At 37.7% G+C, this 23,613-nt stretch overlaps 1 protein-coding gene across 2 annotated transcripts in view; it reads left to right on the top strand.

Moving 5' to 3' along the window:
- Nucleotides 1-23,613, top strand: part of DIP-zeta (Dpr-interacting protein zeta) — a 337,574-nt gene that overhangs the window by 95,314 nt on the left and 218,647 nt on the right. For both annotated transcript variants that reach the window (XM_073965076.1, XM_073965075.1), the window contains exon 3: nt 6,892-6,998. In XM_073965076.1, coding sequence (XP_073821177.1) covers nt 6,892-6,998 — 107 coding nt within the window. The remainder of the gene's footprint in view (nt 1-6,891; nt 6,999-23,613) is intronic.

Below are 23,613 nucleotides of genomic sequence, written 5' to 3'. Positions count from 1 at the left end.
GTACCTTCTACACAGATTTTTGGATAAATTCACTTTAAGACCTGCTTTCGAATCACTTTGATTTTTATTGAAGTAACTTTCATTCGATGCTTCAATTACGACAGTAAAAGTTTTTTCGGGTGCAAGTCCACACTTCTTGAGAAAAGCCCGAAAGTTGTAAAACCCCCTATTGCACCATATGTAGAGGCTGGAGAGCTCGAACCGAATACTACATCCGTCCACACTTTGGATATCGTAATATTTCGTCGAATATTAGTTGTAATTCGAAGGTGGTACTTATAGGTCCACTCCTTCCGGTACTTCCCCCACAAAACTGCGAAATATTTTCCTAGTGGTCCTATTTACATTGATTTTATGTTTTTCGTAGGCTAGTATGGTAATGAAAACCTATCTATCACTATCTCTGCAAATTTTTGAGCTTTAATCCTATCCATATTTTTGTCGGTTCATAATCCCAAATTTTTGAAAACCCCCTAAATACATAAGTTTTTTTGGAAAAAAAAGTATTTCAATTCACACAGGCTGAGGGTATATCTCTGTCGGCAAAGTCGACTGATACTTTTTTACTTGTTTCACTATTAAGCTTTCCATTTATGATATGTCCAACAGAAGCAGACGTATTCAACATGGAAATCTAGGCGTCGTTTTCTATATTTCTAGTACGCGATCCTATTTTGCGCCATTGTAAGGTGATCTTTTCTTTTTTATATTGACGGGTTTTGGTTTTGGAATACCCCTACTAGATATATTTGTATAAGAATAAAAAATTGAATTTTACACCACATATCACAGTGGATCCACCCATTGGTCAAAAATAAAAAAATGAATGTCAAAATTTTGGTAAAACATCTGGCAACTCTGACATGGAACTTTTTAAAAATATATTACTTTCTGTTTCATTCGAACGCAATCTTCTTAAGAATAGCTTCAAAATTCGGAACATTTGACTAATATTTTTTGTTGTGAGTACAACCTACATTTTAAGTGCAAGTAAATATATTAAAAATATAGCGAAACTGATACGTATAGCAAAATATTATAGTGGATTTTGAAGGAGGAGGTAATAGCTTAATTTTCATTAAGAAATGGTGTTTTAGCGTGTTGTGGAATTCTAGCTGCATATTTTCTTAGAGTATTTAGCAATGACAATTCGATCATATACTAACATTTGACCTAAGATTTTAGTCATGATGCCCACCAGTGCCCACCTCGGGAATAATTTTCCAAAGTAGGTCACGGGTTTAAGATTATTCTGTATTAAAATTAGCTGCCATCTAGTGGCAGAATATAAATGGTGGGTCGCTGACTAAAGCTGCCCTAGAATAAGGTTTCTATGGATATATAAGAATATAACTCTGTTATCTGACCACGTACTTTAACATAATTGACATCAGTGGCAAGATGAAGAAATGTTCTTCCAAATTTGTTTTACGTTGGCGGTACGTGCCTTCCAGGAAGAACGCTATAAGATCTATATTAAAAATTTTATCAATTTTCAAACAAAATTGTTGATTTTTTTTAATCCGCTAAATTAGTTGGATTTTATGTTGTTTTAGAGATTAATTTGTTTCCCCAAGCCTATTTTTGCATCATAAGATAAGCGGGATCTTTGTTCATGTCATTTTGTATTAACAGCATAAAACAATTCTTACCGTATACCCGCTCCAGAGGGGAAAAGGGGGAGAATGTTACGCTCATGGTTTCTTAAAACAATCTTCGCAGCAGCACGAAGCTGTAACCGGCACATTGGCTTGATTTTTACACTCTAAATATTTTTGACCACTTTCTCCATACAAGTGGATCCACTGTGCGATGTGGATATATTCGCATTAGAATAAAACCTTGACTTTTTCTCTAAATAAGTTTTTTGCCCATTCCGAACCCTGAATATGATCCGTGCATGCTTCCCATCCGGGACCCTCGTCAGCCCCAAAATTTCGTGACGATCCGTGATTATAAATTTTAGATGGACAGACGGACGGACGTAGGGACTTACACATATAGCCAAGTCGACACAGCTCGTCGAGACATTAATTTTGGTATATACATATAAGTATGGGTCTATTCGATGCGTTGCAAACTTTAGGACCAACCACATAGTGGTGTAGGGTATAACAAGAGTAAAAGTATCAGTCGGCTTTGCCGACAGAGATATACCCTCAGCTTATGTGAATTTACACTTTCATCTAGGAACAGATCGAACGTATTGAAGGACTTTTCCGAATTTTGTGGCCCTTTTTAGACATTTGATCTTGCCTACAAAAATGTGGATTAGGATTAAAGTGCAAAAGTGTTGCGGAAGGGGTACTTAAAGGAATGGGCCGACTTGGTCCATTATGGAAGTGGATCTTATGTTGGGAGTCATATCTTTTCGATAGATATGGCGCCCACAAGTCATTTCAGTGGATCATCGAATAACTTTTGGACCAGTATGCCAGGAAACATGGACTTGTCCACGGAAAATATAATATCGCATTAAACAGGACCACAACGAACAGAATTTCCAAAGGATCTTCGAACTGCACTTAAACACAAATGTTGAACACTTGTGGGGAGTTACCGTATGAAGAGGGCCGATATGGGCCATTTTAGAAGTTGAACTAACTTTTGACAATTCATTAGGAGATCCAAATTTTAGACCAAATTGGTTGCCCCGTTCAAGAGATATCGTGCATACAATTTTAGTGACATTTTTTAATATTGGGGGGAAGTACCCTATGTTTTTGAACTGTATTGTATTGGCCGGTGTATGTAAGAAGTATGAACCTGCCCCTGAAAAAAGTTTTACCGTCATAATTGAGGCAGCGAATGCAAGTTGCTTCAACAAAAATCAAAGTGATTCGAGAGCAGGTCTTAAAGTGAACTTATCCGAGATTTTGTGTGGGAGGTACTCGAAAGAATGGACAAATATAGTCCATATTTGAACATGATTTATATCTGGTACATATATTAGGATGTGTAAAGTATGAACCAAATCCGTCACTCCCTACGTTTTTGAACTTTTGGGGGAGAAACCTGATGGAGTTGGACGATATAGCTTATCTTCTAACTTAAACTAAGTTTGCGAAGGCCAAATTTTGGACCTAATCGGTTTTTTGCAGCTTTCAGGCTATTTTCTCAGGAAGCATAGACTGGCTCCTGATGAAACTTGTGCTGTCGTTTAGGGTACAGTGAATACAAGTTGTAACAACAAAGATTAAAGCGATTTAAGAGCAGGTCCTAAACTGAACTTTTGCGAAATTTCTTGTGGGCGATACCCGAAGGTTTGGACCGATTGGAACCTCATCTAAGTCTGGTAGAAATTTCACGATATGTAAAGTATGGACCAAATCGGTTACGTCCTGTAAGGATTATCGTGTGCAAAAATTTTCCGAACATTTTCGAACTTTTGTGGGGGATGTACCGGAAGGAGTGGACCGATATAACCCACATTCAAACTTAAACTATGTTTGGACAAAATATTTTAAAAGCCAATTTTTAAACCGAATTGATTGTTCCGTTCGAGAGTTATCGTGCGCTCCAGCCAGATGGACAGACAGACGGACGGACATGGCTAAATCAACTCCAAATTGTCTGAAAAGGATTTCGTCCAAATATACTTGGGGTCTAAAACCATTATTTCGACCGTATGAAAGTGTATATACCCTCTATAGCATAAATGCTGATGGTACAAAAAGTTTGGAGTTTTCTAAAGTGGTAAGACGTTATGAGGTTTTCTACAGAAAGAAAACCTATTTATGGAAGATCTCAGTAAAGAGAATATCTTTCCAGAGAGAAGAACTTTTTGAAGTCTTCTTAAGAAAGAAGACCTTTTGAAGTCGTCATAAGATCGAACACCTATTGCATTTTTCTATAAAGGGAGGACATTTCATAGAGCGAAGATCTTTTAAGGTCTTCTGTAAGTCTAAATAGCAAAGGCCTTCAGTGATCTTTTAGTGATGTTGTTGTCTTTTTTAGATAGGAGTCCTTTTGAGGTCTCCTATAAACAAATTTTTGTGCACTTCTTTAAAGAGTTCAAGTATATAAAGAAGACTTTTTTGGTCTATAGAAAGACGACTATTTTCGAATTTCCGTGGAAAGGCCTTTTGTAGTCGTCTATACCGAGGGGAGCTTTAGGTTGCTCCTCAGATAGAAGACCCTTTAAGAATTTCATAAATTCTTCTTTTGTGGTTTTGTAAAGATAGGAGAACATTAAAGGTGTTGTATAATGAGGACTTCAATAGTCAGTTTGAGGTCTTCTTAGGGTTTTGGGTAGGGAAATCCCGCACCCGCTCCGGGAAATCGGGAAATATTTTTTACATTTATCACAACTAATATCGAATTAATGAATAAACGATGCCCTTCACTTTTATACCATAGAATCAGAATTCGATTAGATTTTACAGTATCAATAAATTACAAAAGATTTGGAAATAACTTTAATCTACATAAGTGTTTTCAGGGAAAAAGTTATAAGAGCAGCACCAAAAACATGGACTATAACTACGGATTTTTATTCTGTTCCATTTAAGTGCAAAAAATATTTTATATTTTAAAGTCACATTTTTTACCCTCAGTCATTGGGCTAAAGAGGGTCCGGCTGGCTGGTGCGCACGATAACTCTCGAACGAAGCCACGCACCAGATCGAAAAATTGGCATTCGAGATTTTTTTCAAACTTAGTTTAAGTTCGAAGATGGGCCATATCGTTGGCCCACTACTTCCGGTACCCTCTCAACAAAAGTTCAACAATTATCACTATAATGGTTCGCACGACAACTGTCGAAGGGAGTAACCGAATCGGTCATAAATTTGCATATGGTAATATTAGTTCCATGCATAGAACGGGTTCCACGCAAAATTCGGAAAAAGTGAAGTTTAAGAGCTCCTCTCGGATCGATTTGTCTTTACGACCCCTCTACGACGGAACAAAGGGGCAAGTTCATACTTCCTGAGATAATGTCTTAAAAGCTCCAAGCAACCTTGACAACAACAACTAAAATGGGAAATTGGCAAGATAACTCCCGCAGGAAGTTTCTGATTGGTCCAAACTTTGCACATCGTTTTATTTCACCTAGTCATGTATCAGGTGGGAATATGGACTATATCGGTCCAGCCCTTCGGATACCTCCAACACAAAAATTAGGAAAAGTGCAATTTAAGAGCTCATCTTGAATCGTTTTGAAATTCTTTCAATAAAGTTCTACTTTAAGGCCCTGTTACGACGGCGCAATTTTTTTGGGAGGGCAAGTCCACTCTTCCTGAGGTAAAGGTCCAAAATCTCAAAAAAAAAAAGCCTGCCGGTACCAACTACATTGGGTAGTACGTAAGATAACCGTCGAAGGGAGAAATCTCCCACTCTCTCTCTTTTAAATGTTTGGCAACATGTTTTGTGTGCGGCCCTAGTGAAAACGTTACAAATTTTTTCGGGTTAAGAAATTGGTTCAAAAACTCAAAAAGCCCCTAGAAACGTCAGAAGTATTGTGTTTGCTTCTTTTCTTTAAGTCCGAGGCTGAGGGTATATCTCTGCCGGCACAGTGGACTGATACTTTCTTACTTGTTTCAGGCAATCTTAAGCATAAGAATAAATCATACGATTTTCGAGATCCATAAAATTGTAATTTCTGATCAATAACGTCATCGTCGTCGAGCGATTTCCTTAGCTTTGAATAATGAAAATGATTAGTGTGGGCAAAATCCGGACAACATTGTGCATTTTTTCAATTTTTTTCGTTTTTAATCGTTAGAACGAAAACGTGTAGTCCATTTTTGAGCCCGCAACTCTCTGAAAATATTGTATTTCATAAAAGTTACTATGGGAAAATAAAAAATCAGGGAAATATGGATCCACTATCGTATGTTAAAATATCCCGGATTCCCGGGACTGGCGATTTTATGATTCCCGTTTCCCGGGAATGATAAAAACCGGGAAATCCCAAAACCCTAGGTCTTCTAGACCATTCTCTAGAAAAAAACCTTTAGAGATCTTCTGTTATCAAAAAGACATATTTAGGGCTTCTATAGAGAGATGACCTTTCGTGCGCCGTTAATAACGGAAGACTTGAGAAGGCCTTTTGAAAAAGCCCACAGAAGTACTTTTGATGCCTCTATACCGGAAAGACCTTTGGAGATTTTCTGTATATAAAATATCTTTTGAGGCTTTCTAAATATAGAAATCCTGTCTATATCTTATATCAAGATATATATTAATTTGGGACATTTTATATGAAAAAATCTTCTATAGATAGAAGAACCCAGGGCCCGCCCTTGACCACGTTGCTTCCTCATAGAAATTATTGTTTTAGACCCAGAACAAATCCAACTCTCCAAAATCTGGTTCTCACAATATTTTGCTCCAACTTAGATCAAGTCCTTATTATTTTTAAAGTAAGCCAGCTTAATTTCATATTTTTTGTTTTGAAATTAAAAAAACAACAAGTTTTTTTAATGGGTGTAGGTAAAATTAATTTACTTTAGGGAAAGTCAGATCAAGTCCTGTTTACAACGATGACCAACAAAGCTGGTTTGAAGGCGATATAAGGAGTAAATGACTTTGGTCCAACCTTTAAGTGCTTAAGTGCCGTGTAAGGGTTGTTCGAGGATTGTCTTGAAATTTTCATCGAAGGTAGTTTTTGTGATTTTGATTGCAACGATATAAGCGGCAAGCTCATATTTCGTGGCTTTTACACATATACATTTCCGAAAACCCACTAAATACATAATTTTTGCGTAATCGCAGTTCGATCTGCCCATAAATAAAGATCACAATTCACACAAGTTGAGGGTATATCTCTGTCTACAAAGTCGACTGATACCCTTTTACTTGTTTTCTTAGCACCATATTGAAAACACGCAATGCTACCGTGCGTATTGCAAGATGATTAACGTTAACTTCTCGTATGTCTCTTTGCAGCAATTACAGAAGAACCCGAATTTACTGAATACATTGAAAATGTAACTGTACCTGCTGGACGCAATATCAAATTGGCGTGTTCTGTTAAGAATTTAGGATCATATAAGGTAAGTGAAAAATATAATCCGTGGAAATATTTCAACACTAAAGGCTGTAAGTTGTACATCAAATGAACCTATGCGTTAGTGGGATTCGGCGATTATAGTTTTCGGCAGACCTACAATCTTTTCGAACAGTGTTTTATTCTTTTCTTTATAACCTTACTCTTTGTTAGTGTTTTTTTTTTATTTTCTAATTCCACTGTATTTAGGGATCCTACTTACATACATATATGATTTCCATAACCCTTATCACATTATTTTTAAAAGACCATGTGACGTATGACTTTTTATTGGGAAGCGTATAAATTATACGCCATTACAATGAACATCAATTACTTATCGACTGACTTTTATTAGTCTCTGCTACTACTGCTGTTTTTCTTAAATCAGCATGTAATTTCCAGTGTTAAATCAGTAGATGAATGACAATATATTCCATGGGAAATAGAACGCGTTCTGCTTTGCTCTTCAATCCATAACCTTTTAATGTTGACACAGCTGTGCTGCTGATGCTGTGTGTGAAGCTTCTTATTGTTGCAAAGGAATCTTTGGCATTAACAGAAATGCCAACGAAAATAACAATAATGTGACAGGATTGTGAAAAACAAACGCACACAACAACCATGAAGATTGAGCAGACAATATACATACACTCCCACACATATGTTCGGTATGTTTCTTTTTTCTGTGTACATGACTCGCTGTGTATTTTTACTGTATAAAAGCCGGTGATAACTGACAGACAAATGACAGTTGTCGTATTGTGACAAAAATAAATTCAAAAAACCAGATACCGTGGGAATGGTAGACGAGTTCGAAGGAAGAAAAAGAAGTTTAAAAAACATCTCCCCAAAGTATGCCACTTATACACGCAACAATATGCAACAACTTTTGGTTTTTTCATCTCCTACTTATACATATAAATGTGCAAACCTATGTATGTGTGTTGGTTAAAGTAGGGAGATTTGTTATTTATTTGTTTTGTTGCAGTGGGGAGCTTTTATAAAAGGCGACTACGGAGATGCTTTTACCCAAGTAACAAATTATTAGAGGTCTTCTTTTATTAAGCCGCTCTCCACATTTATTTAAGACCTCGATGGGAAGCTTCTACAGAATAGCAGTTCTCTATACTAAGCTTCTAAAATTTAGAAGGCCTCCATAGAAGGATTATACAAATTAGAAAGCCTCCATCTAGAATAGACGACAATCATAGGAGGCCCCTATTGAATAGAAGTCTCCATAGGAAGCTCCCAAAGAATGGAAGACTTCCACAGGAGGCTTCTATAGAATAGAAGGCCTCCATAGGAGGCTTCTATTGAATAGAAGGCCTCCATAGGAGGCTTCTATAGAACAGAAGGCCTCCATAGCAGGCTTCTGTAGAATAGAAGGTCTCCATAGGAGGCTTCTATAGAATAGAAGGCCTCCATAGGAGGCTTCTATAAAATAGAAGGCCTCCATAGGAGGCATCTATAGAATAGAAGGCCTCCATAGGAGGCTTCTATAGATTTGAAGGCCTACATAGGAGGCTTCTATAGATTTGAAGGCCTCCACAGCAGGCTTCTTTGGAAGAGAAGGCCTCTATAGGAGGTTTCTTTGGAAAAGAATGCCTCCATAGGAAAAGAAGGTCTGCACAGGAGGCTTCTATAGAATAGAAGGCCTCCATAGGAGGCTTCTATAGAATAGAAGGCCTCCATAGGGGGCTTCTATAGAATAGAAGGCCTCCATAGAAGGCTTCTATAGAACAGAAGGCCTCCATGGGAGGCTTCTATAGAATAGAAGGCCTCCATAGAAGGCTTCTATAGAATAGAAGGCCTCCATAGGAGGCTTCTATTGAAAAGAAGACCTCCATAGGAGACTTTTATAGAATAGAAGGTCTCCATAGGAAAGTCTCCATTGGAGGCTTCTATTGAATAGAAGGCCTCCATAGAAGGCTTCTATAGAATAGAAGGGTCCATAGGAGGCTTCTATAGAATAAAAGGTATCCATAGGAGGCTTCTATAGAATAGAAGGTCTCCATAGGAGGCTTCTATAGAATAGAAGCCCTCCATAGCAGGCTTCTTTGGAAGAGAGGGCCTCTATAGGAGGTTTCTTTGGAAAAGAAAGTCTCCATAGGAGGCTTCTATAGAATAGAAGGTATCCATAGGAGGCTTCTTTAGAATAGAAAGTCTCCATAGGAGGCTTCTATAGAATAGAAGGCCTCCATAGCAGGCTTCTTTAGAAGAGAAAACCTCTATAGGAGGTTTCTTTGGAAAAGGCCTCAATAAGAGCCTTATATAGAATAGAAGGTATCCATAGGAGGCTTCTATAGAATAGAAGGTCTCCATAGAAGGCTTCTATAGAATAGAAGGCCTCCATAGGAGGCTTCTATAGAATAGAAGGTCTCCATAGGATTCTTCTATAGAATAGAATGTCTCCATAGGATGCTTCTATAAAATAGAAGGCCTCCATAGGAGGCTTCTATAAAATAGAAGGCCTCCATAGGAGGCATCTATAAAATAGAAGGCCTCCATAGGAGGCTTCTATAAAATAGAAGGCCTCCATAGGAGGCTTCTATAAAATAGAAGGCTTCCATAGGAGGCTTCTATAGAATAGAAGGCCTCCATTGGAGGCTTCTATATAATAGAAGACCTCCATAGGAGGCTTCTATAGAATAGAAGGTCTCCATAGGAGGCTTCTATAGAATAGAAGGCTTCTATAGAATAGAAGGCTTCTATAGAATAGAAGGCCTCCATAGGAGGCTTCTATAGAATAGAAGGCCTCCATAGAAGGCTTCTATAGAATAGCATAGGCTTCTATAAAATAGAAGGCCTCCATAAGAGCCTTCTATAGAATAAAAGGTCTCCATAGGAGGCTTATATAGAAAAGAAGGTCTACATAGGAGGCTTCTAAAGAATAGAAGGCCTCCATAGGAGGCTTCTATAGAACAGAAGGCCTCCATAGGGGGCTTCTATAGAATAGAAGGCCTCCATAGGAATAGAAGGCTTCTATAGAATAGAAGGCCTCCATAGGAAAGTCTCCATAGGAGGCTTCTATAGAATAGAAAGCCTCCATAGAAGGCTTCTATAGAATAGAAGGCCTCCATAGAAGGCTTCTATAGAATAGCATAGGCTTCTATAGAATAGAAGGCCTCCATAAGAGCCTTCTATAGAATAAAAGGTCTCCATAGGAGGCTTATATAGAAAAGAAGGTCTCCATAGGAGGCTTCTAAAGAATAGAAGGCCTCCATAGGAGGCTTCTATAGAAAAGAAGGCCTCCATAGGGGGCTTCTATAGAATAGAAGGCCTCCATAGGAGGCCTTTATAGAATAGAAGGCCTTTATAGAATAGAAGGCCTCCATAGGAAAGTCTCCATTGGAGGCTTCTATAGAATAGAAGGCCTCCATAGAAGGCTTCTATAGAATAGAAGGCCTCCATAGAAGGCTTCTATAGAATAGAAGGCCTCCATAGGAGGCTTCTATAGAAGAGAAGGCCTCCATAGGAGGCTTCTATAGAAGAGAAGGCCTCCATAGGAGGCTTCTATAGAATAGAAGGCCTCCATAGGAGGCTTCTATAGAACAGAAGGCCTCCATAGGAGCCTTCTATAGAATAGAAGGCATCCATAGGAGTCTTCTATGGAATAGAAGGTCTCTATAGGAGGCTTCTATAGAATAGAAGACCTCCATAGCAGGCTTCTATTGGTAAGAATATCACTATAGAATAGAAGGCCTCCATAGGAGGCTTCTATAGAATAGAAGGCCTCCATAGGAGGCTTCTATAGAATAGAAGGACTTCAAAGGAGGCTTCTATAGAATAGAAGGCCTTCATAGGAGGCTTCTATAGAATAGACGGCCTCCATAGTAGACTTCTATAGAATAGAAGGCCTCCATAGAAGGCTTCTATAGAATAGAAGGCCTCCATAGGAGGCTTCTATAGAAGAGAAGGCCTCCATAGGAGGCTTCTATAGAAGAGAAGGCCTCCATAGGAGGCTTCTATAGAATAGAAGGCCTCCATAGGAGGCTTCTATAGAACAGAAGGCCTCCATAGGAGCCTTCTATAGAACAGAAGGCCTCCATAGGAGCCTTCTATAGAATAGAAGGCATCCATAGGAGTCTTCTATGGAATAGAAGGTCTCTATAGGAGGCTTCTATAGAATAGAAGACCTCCATAGCAGGCTTCTATTGGTAAGAATATCACTATAGAATAGAAGGCCTCCATAGGAGGCTTCTATAGAATAGAAGGCCTCCATAGGAGGCTTCTATAGAATAGAAGGACTTCAAAGGAGGCTTCTATAGAATAGAAGGCCTTCATAGGAGGCTTCTATAGAATAGACGGCCTCCATAGTAGACTTCTATAGAATAGAAGGCCTCCATAGAAGGCTTCTATAGAATAGAAGGCCTCCATAGGAGGCTTCTATAGAAGAGAAGGCCTCCATAGGAGGCTTCTATAGAAGAGAAGGCCTCCATAGGAGGCTTCTATAGAATAGAAGGCCTCCATAGGAGGCTTCTATAGAACAGAAGGCCTCCATAGGAGCCTTCTATAGAACAGAAGGCCTCCATAGGAGCCTTCTATAGAATAGAAGGCATCCATAGGAGTCTTCTATGGAATAGAAGGTCTCTATAGGAGGCTTCTATAGAATAGAAGACCTCCATAGCAGGCTTCTATTGGTAAGAATATCACTATAGAATAGAAGGCCTCCATAGGAGGCTTATATAGAAAAGAAGGTCTCCATAGGAGGCTTCTATAGAATAGAAGGCCTCCATAGGAGGCTTCTACACAATACAAGGCCTCCATAGGAGGCTTCTATAGAACAGAAGGCCTCTATAGGAGGCTTCTATAGAACTGAAGGCTATAGAATAGAAGACCTCCATCGGAGAAGAGAACGCCTCCATAGCAGGCATCTATAGATGGCCTTATGTCTACAAATCTGTTACTGTTATGTCATCCTATGTCCTACGCAGAGTCATCCCCTCCCAAGTATACATACCTACCCTATTTCCCTCGACTGTAACTCTTTTCATATCTGCAAACTCTGTTGCATTTTCACATTAAGGCACAGATTGTTATATGTCATTTTGGTTCAATCTCTGGTAAAAAAATGTAGGATATATTTAAAACAGATGCAGTTATTTTCCATCGTCCTTTCTTTTTCTCTTTTTACCAATTTCCACCACCTTCCCTCCCCAAAAAAAGACGACTACATGTTGTCAATGTTAAATGTGGCACCATGACTCCTTTCAGACGTATTGCCACATGATGAATGTACTGATGAATCCTGTTGAATACTCTATGGGGCGTTCATTTTAATGTGACACAACAGAGGCAGACAGACAAACAAACAGAAAACAGAAAACACACACAGACACGACCCAACAAGTAAGTTGCTGAGTTGTAAAAGTATTCATTTTCATTGCCACACTTGGGCTAATGTGTGAAAACAAATGTCAGAGGACTATTTGCTGTTGGTGGTTGGGAAAGCAAGACAAAATGCATTTGCATAACTCCCAACCCTCCCCCTGGTATATCACTCAGGAACATTTGATTTTTTATGAATGTTTTTTTACAATTTACTCGGGATTTTATATTAATTTTCCTACCAAACGTATTTCACTCACTTCACACCACATAGATTCGTCGAAGTGAATAACATGCAGTGTCGTGCACATAACTTTTATTTCATTGAGCATTTAACTTTGCATAGCCAATATTAATGCACAACAGATTAATTGTCTGAAAAGTCAGTGTGGCAGGCACACTACACACATAAATGCATGTTGCTGCATGCATTCAGTCAGGTATAATAATGCCAAGAGACAGAACATTTGACTGAATGACTGCATAACTGAGTGACGGACTGATTCAATGACTCCATTTTTGCCATTCCAAATAACATTAAGCGCTTTGTTGGCTGACAGTAATCGGCGTTATTATTTATAATATTCAGTTATGGTTAAAAGGGATAAAGTTGCGGGAAACAGTGCGAGGGGAAGAGAGTGTGAGTAAATCCATTGTGGAGTAGAGAAGAAAAGGTAATAATTATTATTATTATCTGTCAGCAGCGTCACATTCATATTTGTCATTGAAGCATAAAATTAATTTGCTGCTGACATTGCATGACTGAATATAACAACAATAAGCATGGTGATGATGACGATGATGGTGGTGGTGATGACAACCAGGACCATGTTTCGTGTTAATGGTTATGGTGGGTAGGTGGCATTCACTGGTCAACCCAATGAATACCAATATGGATGTTAAATGTGATCCTTTTGTCCTCAATATAGGGGGAATATTAAATTAAGAGGATTTAATCATTTGCAAAAACTTTCATAAATTTCAATTTCGTTAAGACTTTGACATGGGAAAAATTTCTAGATGTGATACCGTGTTAAACCGGAAACTTACATACGAAATGTTTGTAGTCAAAAACAAATCAGTTTAATCTCTTTTTACATGAAAAATTCATGATTTTACAAGGGCATGGCGCAGACGTGACCCCCGTCTATTGCTTGACTCTATGGAGGGAATAAAGAAGCATTTCATTAAATACTTTTGAGCACTAAAAGTGAATCTCTAGCATAAAGAGTGATAAATACGCATTCCTGTATAAGACAATAAATGAAATCGATGCAAATTGGATATTGACAAAAGATGAGGAACAGACTGTACCTCTTATAACTCTATGTGATCTGCTTCCAGAAGAAGCTGTTAGATGCCATATAAATGTGCACATACCTAATCACAGGGTAACTTCCCCTTGGCCTGACAACAGTTTTCCGCCGTTAATTAGTTATCGTCATCGAGGCTCATGCTGGTATTTCGCTCTTTTGTCATATACTTCCATGGCGGGGTTGCGGGAGTTGTCTTTGATCTCGCCTTCATTGCCGTAGTATAACAATGGTCCTCTGAGGCTATCTAGAGCTAGTTGAGCGCAAACTGAATCATTTATGACACTGACATAGTTAGAATGTGATAAAAAACAAAAGCATTCTTTTTTTTTTGATTAGATAAATCATGGGCTATTCGAAGAATAAGTAGTGTAATTATAGTGTCCAAAAGAAAAAGGTAAAACCGCTTATTTGCTCATTACTAAGTAATGGGTAACGGCCCCATAGAGTGTGTGCGTCCGACTACAAAACCAAGAGTTGTGTTCAACGCTCTCATTTCAACGGAATAAAAATTTCAGCCATGTGGTGTTTTAAGACACGCCGTTCGGACTCGGCAATAACCAGTAGGTCCCGTATCATTGACCTAATATGAATCGGGGTGCCTCATTGATATGAGAGAAGTCTCCCTTGTCCCGCATGGTATGTTTCTGGAACAATTATTAATGTTCGTAAGCATGCCACAGTGTGTAGTGTGTTTAGCTACAAATCTGAAGGTCATCTGTTCAATCCAAAGAGTGAACAAAATAAAAAGTGCAGAATGTGCTTGAATTTAAATTAATCCCCATCAACAGTTCTTAAAATAGGACAGCTTATTAGTCAACTTTTAGTGACCATGGTAAAATTACTTATTTGGCACAACATGCCTTTTGTAAAATGCGGATTGGTAAGTAGTTACGGCTACGGGTTGGTATATTCTAAAAACAAATAAATCACAAGAATCAGTAAACGAGAGCGTAGGAATGCTTTGTTCTATCCAGTTGTAACAGTCATAAGACCACAATAATATCGAAAATTTCGGTTGGTCAAGATATTAACACTCATAAAATGTAACCGATTTGGTCCAAACTTTGTATACTGCAACATTTCGTTCATGTGGACAAGTCCATACCCACTCTAAATAAAATGAGTTATTACGACGATAAATTACGAATTGGGTTTCTCAATTGAGCGAAATTATGAAAATCTTAATATTTCACCCAACATATTACGAGTTAGCTCTTCCGGGTACCTCCCTCACAAAAGTTTAAAAATCTCGCTTACGTGCAGTTAAAGGGCTGTTAAATTATGGTTTTCAAATTTTCAATAATAGTAGTCCTAGCTATCCTAGAACGTGGCTTTTCCATAAAATTCTTATCATCAATGGCATCAATCTTCCCAATGCTTATCATTATCTAACCGTCACAGAGCATATACTTAGGTCCAACGTAACTGTTGGTGAAATAATTATACCCTCAGCATTTATGCTAACGGGGGTATATATACACTTTCATACGGCCAAAATGTGCCTCATCGAAATAACGGTTTTAGACCCCAGGTATGTTTGGACGAAATCCGTTTCAGACAATTTGGAGTCGATTTAGCTGATGCGCACGATAACTCTCGAACCGAAATTTGTCTTTCTTAATATTTTGTCCAAGCTTAGTTTAAGTTCCATGATGGGCCATATCGGTCCATGCACACGATAACTCCTGAAAGGAGCAACCGATTTGGTCCATACATTACACATCGTGAAATTTCTACCAGGCATAGATGAGGTTCCAATATGGACACTAACGGTCCACTCCTTCGGGTACCTCCCACACAAAATTTCGGAAAAGTTCAATTTATGGCCTACTCTCGTTCGTTTCGTTTTAATTTTTGTTGTAGCAACTTGTGTTCGCTGCCCCCATTACGAAGATACAAGTTTTATCAGGGGCATACTTTCTGAGAAAATAGCCAGAAAGTTGTAAAAATCCCATATGGCACAATGTGTAGTGGTTAGAGCGCACGATAACTCTCGACCAGATCTGCGGATTCGGTCTAAAATTTGGCCATAGTAATGTGAGCTATATCGGTTCATTTTTTTAGGTACCTCTCCCACAAAAGTTTGAAAATATTCGGAAAACCTTTTGCACAAGATAATTCCTAACAGCTGTAACGGATTTGGTCCATACTTTGCACATCGTAATATTTCTGCGAGGCATCGATCGGACTTGAATATAGACATACGAACTCTGTCATGTACCTCCCACACAAAATTTCAGAAAAATTCAGTTTAAGGCCTGCTTTCGAATCGCTGTTATCTTTGTTGTAACAAATTGTATTCTCTGCCCCCATGACGACGATGCAATTTTTTTTTCAGAACCTATGCGTACGATAACTCTCAAACGGATCAGCTGATTTCGTCCAAAATTTGGGCTTCGTAATATTTAGTCCAAACTAAGTTTAAGTTTGAAGATTGGCACTCTCGGTGCGCACCTTCCGGTACCTCCCCCCAGCCCCAGAATTTAATATGTCACTAAGAGAGTATGCGCCATATCTGCTGAACGGAGCAACCGTCCAAACCTTACATCTCCTAATATTTTGCCAAATGTAGTTTTACTTCAGAAATCGGTCTTCTCCTTAGGGTACCTCGCCACAAAAGTTCAACAGTTTTGTTTAAGTGCAGTTTGGGATATGCTCGAAGAACCTTGTGAAAATTATAGTGATGCTATTCTTTGTGGTCCTGTTTAAGCGATTTTATGTTTTTCGTGGGCAAGTCCATGCTTCCTGACATCATGACCCATAACCTCTAAGTTATACGGTGACCAACTGAAAGACTATATTTTGTTTTTTTTTTTTTCTTTATATTCGTTACAGAACATACAAAAACACAAAACACAGTTTTTTCTTAGCAAACAGGGGTAAATGAAAACGCGACAACATCGATTAGTTGCCAATGAGAACCGTACCTAAAATTTTCTGAGCGACATTTTTGCAGAACATTTCGAAGCTGAAAAAAGTCATATTGTGGTACTTTTATAGCGGCTCTTAAAATAAAGGACGAAAAGGACATTGATGGAAGCGAGTATATTCATATTCTGACACCGCAGCATGTTAGAAGGCCAAACATAAGAAGATACGTGTCCCGGTGTACCGTGTTCCTATCACTTCAACTTTTGCGGTTATGGGCCCCCAAAGACCTGAGGCCTTGATGTCAAATAAGATCATTTTGTCAGGCACATATCGTCTAAGCCGCTAAGAATTTGGGTTAACTAGTAGAACACATAAAATCCATTCAACCTCACCTTCAAGGTCAAAATCGTCAAGGTAAAATTTCCCTTTTAATTTTTTCTCGGATTTTAGTCTACAGATATCAAACCGATCAAAATTAAAGCAAACAAGCAACTAGAATAATGTACCGCTGTTCTTAGTAAACAACTTTCTAGAACATACGAAACGGTTCTTAATGGTCAAAAAACCAAATCCAATGCGATTTTTATCCTCTTTTCTCGGTCCCTGATCCATATATACTAAACCGTTCAAAATTCAAGAAAACAATGGACCACAATAAAACAAGCAAACAACTTTCTGGAACATACGAAATGTTTATGACGGGTTCTAAAATGTCAAAATAGCCAAAAACTTTTGAAAACATTCGATTTTTATACTTTTTTCCGATTCCGGTCCACAGATGCCGAACCGCCCAAAAATTAAGGATACAGTCAACTACGAAAATGTACCTAAGATTTCAATAAACAACTTTCTAGAACTTAAAAAGATTCAAGGACGGTCCTTCAAACTGATTTTGACCCTGAAGGTGAGGTTGAATGGATTTTATGTGTTCACAATTATTATTCTTTAAGGCGAGAGCTACAACTTTTCTTCTATAAGTAAACCCAAATTCTTAGCGGATTAGAAGGTATGTGCCTGATAAAATATCCCTTTTGACATCAACAACTCAGGTCTTTGGGGTCCATAACCGCGAAAGTTGAAGTGATAGGGAAAAACGCCGGAACACCTGTCTTCTTCTTTTTGGTCTTTTGTCACGCTGCGGTGTCAGAATAGGGTTAATAATTTTCGTGTCGCACAGTGATATTTATTAAAAATAACTTATAAAGCTACTTACTTACTTAGCTGGCCCATTACAGAACATTTGTTCTATAGGCCGAACTAAGAAGAGATCTCCATTCCTCTCTATTTGTTGCTTTGCACTCTGGAATACCGCGCCTTTTCATCTCATCATCCACTTGTTTGCGCCATCTATTCCTTGGCCTGCCAATTCTGCGTGCACCGCCATGTGGCATGTATTCATACACCTTTTTAGCGGGTTCATCATCGCTCATTCTTATGATATGGCCTAGCCAACGCAATCGCTGCATCTCGATACGTTTAACTATATTGATGTCGTTGTATAGCAGATACAGCTCGTGGTTCATGCGACGTCGATATTCACCGTCAACGCAGATTGGTCCGTAGATCTTTCGAAGAATTTTTCTCTCAAATACACCAAATACACCACTGCCATGTCTGCTTGCGCAAGTATCCAGGCTTCGGAGCCATACATCAGCACGGGTAGTATCAGTGTTTTGTAGAGCGTTATGGTGTAGATTGTGCCACTTCTTTTGACGTTTGCCTCTCGTATAACCTTTTCTAGCAGGATGTTGAAGAGGCCACACAAAAGGCTGTCTCCTTGTCTGAAACCTCTTTTGGTATCAAACTCTTCGGAGAGGTTCTTTCCTATTTTAACTGAGGACCTCGAGTAAGTTAAAACTTATAAAGCTAGGATATTGAAATTTTGTGAAGTGTTGCACTACACAAAGGATACTAACATAATTTTTTTTGGAAAAAAATGCAATATGTTTTCTAAGGATTTATAGTATTTAGTTTTTCAAGGACATTTTTGATGTCCTTGTTGACCTTAAATGCAATCTATATTAATAAAAGAGTAAAGTGATTGACTGACTGACTGACTTAATGATTCATCAACGCCCAGACGAAACGACTGAAGCTAGAATCCTGAAATTTTGGGTGTGGATCACTCTTGGTCCGAATGGGTCAGATAAGGCTGGGTTTTTGGAAATTCGAACTGGAAGGGTACGAAAAGTACTAAAAGGTACTAAATATGGTACCGTTTGTATTTGGCGAACCGGTAGAGCTAGAACTTTGAAATTTGGAATGAAGGTCACTGATGGAGTGTAGGAAAGATGTGCTAAAAGGTTTTTAGAAATTCGAACTATAAGTGTACGAAAAGTACTAAAGTGTACTAAATTTGGTGCCAATTCGTATTTTGTGAACGGATAAAGGTTAAAGGTTGAAATTTGGTGTGAAAATCAAGGTTAAAAGGTACGGTTGAAATAAGGGAGTGGCTTAGGAAAAGTGTACACATGTGGACGAAAAGTACTAAATGGTACTAAATTTGGTACAATTATGATTTTTGAGAACGGATAGAGCTGGAATCCTGAAATTTTGAATTAAGGCCACTATTGGATAGTAGAATGCACATATTTTTGAAAATTAGTACTTATGGGTACGAAAAGTACTAAATTGTACTAAATTTGGTACAATTATGATTTGGGCGAACGGATAGAGCTGCAATCCTGAAATTTGGAACTAAGGCTACTGTTGGAGAGTAAAATGGATTTAGTTTTTAAAATTCGTACATATGGGTACGAAAAGTACTAAATGGTACTAAATTTGGTACAATTTGGATTTAGGTTGAACGGATAGAGCTGGAATACTGAAATTTTGAATTAATGCTACAGTTGGAGGGTAGAATGGAAGTAGTTTCGAAAATTCGTACGTATGGGTACGAAAAGTACTAAATTTGGTACAATTATGATTTAGGCGAACGGATAGAGCTGGAATCTTGAATTTTGGAAGTAAGGCTACTGTTGGAGAGTAAAATGGATGTAGTTTTTAAAATCCGTACTTATGGGTACGAAAAGTACTAAATGGTACTAAATTTGGTACAATTTGGATTTAGGTTGAACGGATAGAGCTGGAATACTGATATTATGAATTAATGCTACAGTTGGAGGGTAGAATGTAAGTAGTATGTGTAGAGCTGGAATCCTGAAATTTGAATTAAGGCTGCTGTTAGAGATTAGAATGGAAGAAGTTTTGAAAATTCGTACTCATGGTTACGACAAGTACTAAATGGTACTAAATTTTGCACAATTTGGATTTAAGTTGAACCCATAGACCTGGAATCCTGAAATTGTGAATTAAGGCTACAGTTGAAGGGTAGAATGGAAGTAGTTTTGAAAATTCGTACTTATGCGTACGAAAGGTACTAAATTTGGAATAATTACGATTTGGGCGAACGGATGGAGCTGGAATCCTGAACTAAGGCTACTAATGGAGAGTAGAATGGAAGTAGTTTTGAAAATTCGTACTTATGGGTACGAAAAGTACTAAGTGGTACTAAATTTGGTACAATTTGGATTTAGGTTGAACGGATAGAGCTGGAATCCTGAAAATTGCAATTAAGACTACAGTTGGAGGGTAGAATAGAAGTAGTTTTGAAAATTCGTACTTATGCGTACGAAAGGTACTAAATGGTACTAAATTTGGAATAATTACGATTTGGGCGAACGGATGGAGCTGGAATCCTGAACTAAGGCTACTGTTGGAGAGTAGAATGGAGGTAGTTTTGAAAATTCGTACTTATGGGTACGAAAAGTACTAAGTGGTACTAAATTTGGTACAATTTGGATTTAGGTTGAACGGATAGAGCTGGAATCCTGAAAATTTCAATTAAGACTACAGTTGGAGGGTAGAATAGAAGTAGTTTTGAAAATTCGTACTTATGGGTACGAAAAGTACCAAATGATACAAAATTTGGTACAATTATGATTTAGGCGAACGGATAGAGCTGGAATCTTGAAATTTGAATTAAGACTAATGTTAGATAGTAGAATGGAAGTAGTTTTGAAAATTCGTACTCATGGGTACGACAAGTGCTAAATGGTACTAAATTTTGTACAATTTGGATTTAAGTTGAACCGATAGACTTGGAATCCTGAAATTGTGAATTAAGGCTACAGTTGAAGGGTAGAATGGATGTAGTTTTGAAAATTCGTACTCATGGGTACGAAAAGTACTAAATTTGGTACAATTTGAATTTAGGTAGAACGGATAGGGTTGGAATCCTGAAAATTTTAATTAAGACTACAGTTGGAGGGTAGAATGGAAGTAGTTTTGAAAAATCGTACTTATGGGTACGAAAGGTACTAAGTGGTACTAAATTTGGAATAAATACGATGTTGGGCGAACGGATAGAGCTGGAATCCTGAACTAAGGCTACTGTTGGAGAGTAGAACGGAAGTAGTTTTGAAAATTCGTACTTATGGGTACGAAAAGCATCAAATGATACTAAATTTTGTACAATTATGATTTAGGCGAACGGATAGAGCTGGAATCTTGAAATTCGAATTAAGACTAATGTTAGATAATAGAATGGAAGTAGTTTTGAAAATTCGTACTTATGGGTACGAAAAGTACTAAATGGTACTAAATTTGGTACAATTTGGATTTAGGTTGAACGGATAGAGCTGGAATATTGAAATTTTGAATTAATGCTACAGTTGTAGGGTAGAATGGAAGTTGTTTTGAAATTTCGTACTTATGGGTACGAAAAGTACTAAATGGTACTAAATTTGGTACAATTACGATGTTGGGCGAACGGATAGAGCTGGAATCCTGAAATTTGAATTAAGGCTGCTGTTAGAGATTAGAATGGAAGTAGTTTTGAAAATTCGTACTCATGGGTACGACAAGTACTAAATGGTACTAAATTTTGTGCAATTTAGATTTAAGTTGAACCGATAGACTTGGAATCCTGAAATTGTGAATTAAGGCTACAGTTGAAGGGTCGAATGGATGTAGTTTTGAAAATTCGTACTTATGGGTACGAAAAGTACTAAATTTGGTACAATTTGAATTTAGGTAGAACGGATAGAGTTGGAATCCTGAAAATTTTAATTAAGACTACAGTTGGAGGGTAGAATGGAAGTAGTTTTGAAAAATCGTACTTACGGGTACGAAAGGTACTAAGTGGTACTAAATTTGGAATAAATACGATGTTGGGCGAACGGATAGAGCTGGAATCCTGAAATTTGAATTAAGGCTGCTGTTAGAGATTAGAATGGAAGTAGTTTTGAAAATTCGTACTCATGGGTACGACAAGTACTAAATGGTACTAAATTTTGCACAATTTGGATTTAAGTTGAACCGATAGACTTGGAATCCTGAAATTGTGAATTAAGGCTACAGTTGAAGGGTAGAATGGAAGTAGTTTTGAAAATTCGTACTTATGGGTACGAAAAGTACTAAATTTGGTACAATTTGAATTTAGGTAGAACGGATAGAGTTGGAATCCTGAACATTTTAATTAAGACTACAGTTGGAGGGTAGAATGGAAGTAGTTTTGAAATTTCGTACTTATGTGTACGAAAAGTACTAAATGGTACTAAATTTGGTACAATTACGATGTTGGGCGAACGGATATAGCTGGAATCCTGAAATTTGAATTAAGGCTGCTGTTAGAGATTAGAATGGAAGTAGTTTTGAAAATTCGTACTCATGGGTACGACAAGTACTAAATGGTACTAAATTTTGCACAATTTGGATTTAAGTTGAACCGATAGACCTGGAATCCTGAAATTGTGAATTTAGGCTACAGTTGGAGGGTAGAATGGAAGTAGTTTTGAAAATTCGTACTTATGGGTACGAAAAGTACTAAATGGTACTAAATTTGGAATAATTACGATTTGGGCGAACGGATAGAGCTGGGATCCTGAAATTTGAATTAGAGAGTAGAATGGAATCAGTTTTGAACTTATGGGTACGACAAGTAAAATTTGGATTTAGGTTGAACGGATAGAGCTGGAATCCTGAAATTTTGAATTAAGGCTACAGTTGGAGGGTAGAATGGAAGTAGTTTTGAAAATTCGTACTTATGGGTACGAAAAGTACTAAATGATACTAAATTTGGTACAGTGGGTATTTGGGGGAACGGATAGAGCTGGAATCCTGGAATTTGGTAAGACTAAGATTGTAGTGTAGGATTGAGACATGGAGGTAGTTTTTAAAATTCGTACTTATGACCACGAAATATACCAAATGGTACAATTTGAGTGCACCGATGGCGCTGGAATCCTGTTTTTTAGAATTTAGGTTACTGGAAGGATTGAGGTAGTTTTGGAAAATCGTACTATTGGGTGTAGGAACAGTGCTGGAATCTGCATTTTTTGGATTTAGTGTGAGTACTGGTGTACAATGTTGGTCTAGCTGTTAACATGTAAGGGTGAGATACGGTTGATCTTTTTGAAAATCGAACTAAAGCGGTACGAACAGTACTAAAATAACAATAAATATTGATTAAAATTGGTATAAGTACAATAAAATTTTCAGTGTTCGCCATTTTCATATTATATATTGTTTATTTATTTTTTATATCCTTTCCGCATACGAAGTAGCGGGCACTTTGCTAGTATCTTATAATTTTTATATAAAGCCAAAACTCTCCTCTTTGATATGACACAGACACCAGCAATCCAACACGCCATTTTGGCTATGGTTTGGCTTTCGGACGATGTAATGAGTTTTCTGCTGGACAAATTCAAAATTGGGCCAGAAAATGTATTAAAAAAAATTAATTAAAAACGGGCGGTACCATTACCGGCTATATCTCTATAATTTTTGGTGGAGAAGTTTTTTGACCACTGCTAACTATAAATGTCAAATAGTAGCCGATTGAGGCCGACAATGTAGATAAAAACTTCAAAATACATAATTCCGGTGGTACCGTCATATGGTGGCTCTACCAAAACGTGGATGCATGTCCATTTTCTCGACCAATAGGACACCTAAGTGTCAGTTTACAGCTTATTTGGTCAGAAAATTTAGATTAAACATTTATATATACTTGGACCCCTTTGGTTGGCAAATATTGCTAAAACAAAAAATTTTTGTTTTTATTATTTTTAAAGGTATAGACGTTCGTCCAGTAAAATG

Source organism: Musca autumnalis, unplaced genomic scaffold, assembly GCF_047663935.1.
Source record: "Musca autumnalis isolate F117 unplaced genomic scaffold, ASM4766393v1 scaffold_2, whole genome shotgun sequence".
Classification (NCBI taxonomy): domain Eukaryota; kingdom Metazoa; phylum Arthropoda; class Insecta; order Diptera; family Muscidae; genus Musca; species Musca autumnalis.
The sequence above is the reverse complement of the archived record's forward strand: the minus strand, read 5'-3'. Positions and strand labels throughout refer to the sequence as shown.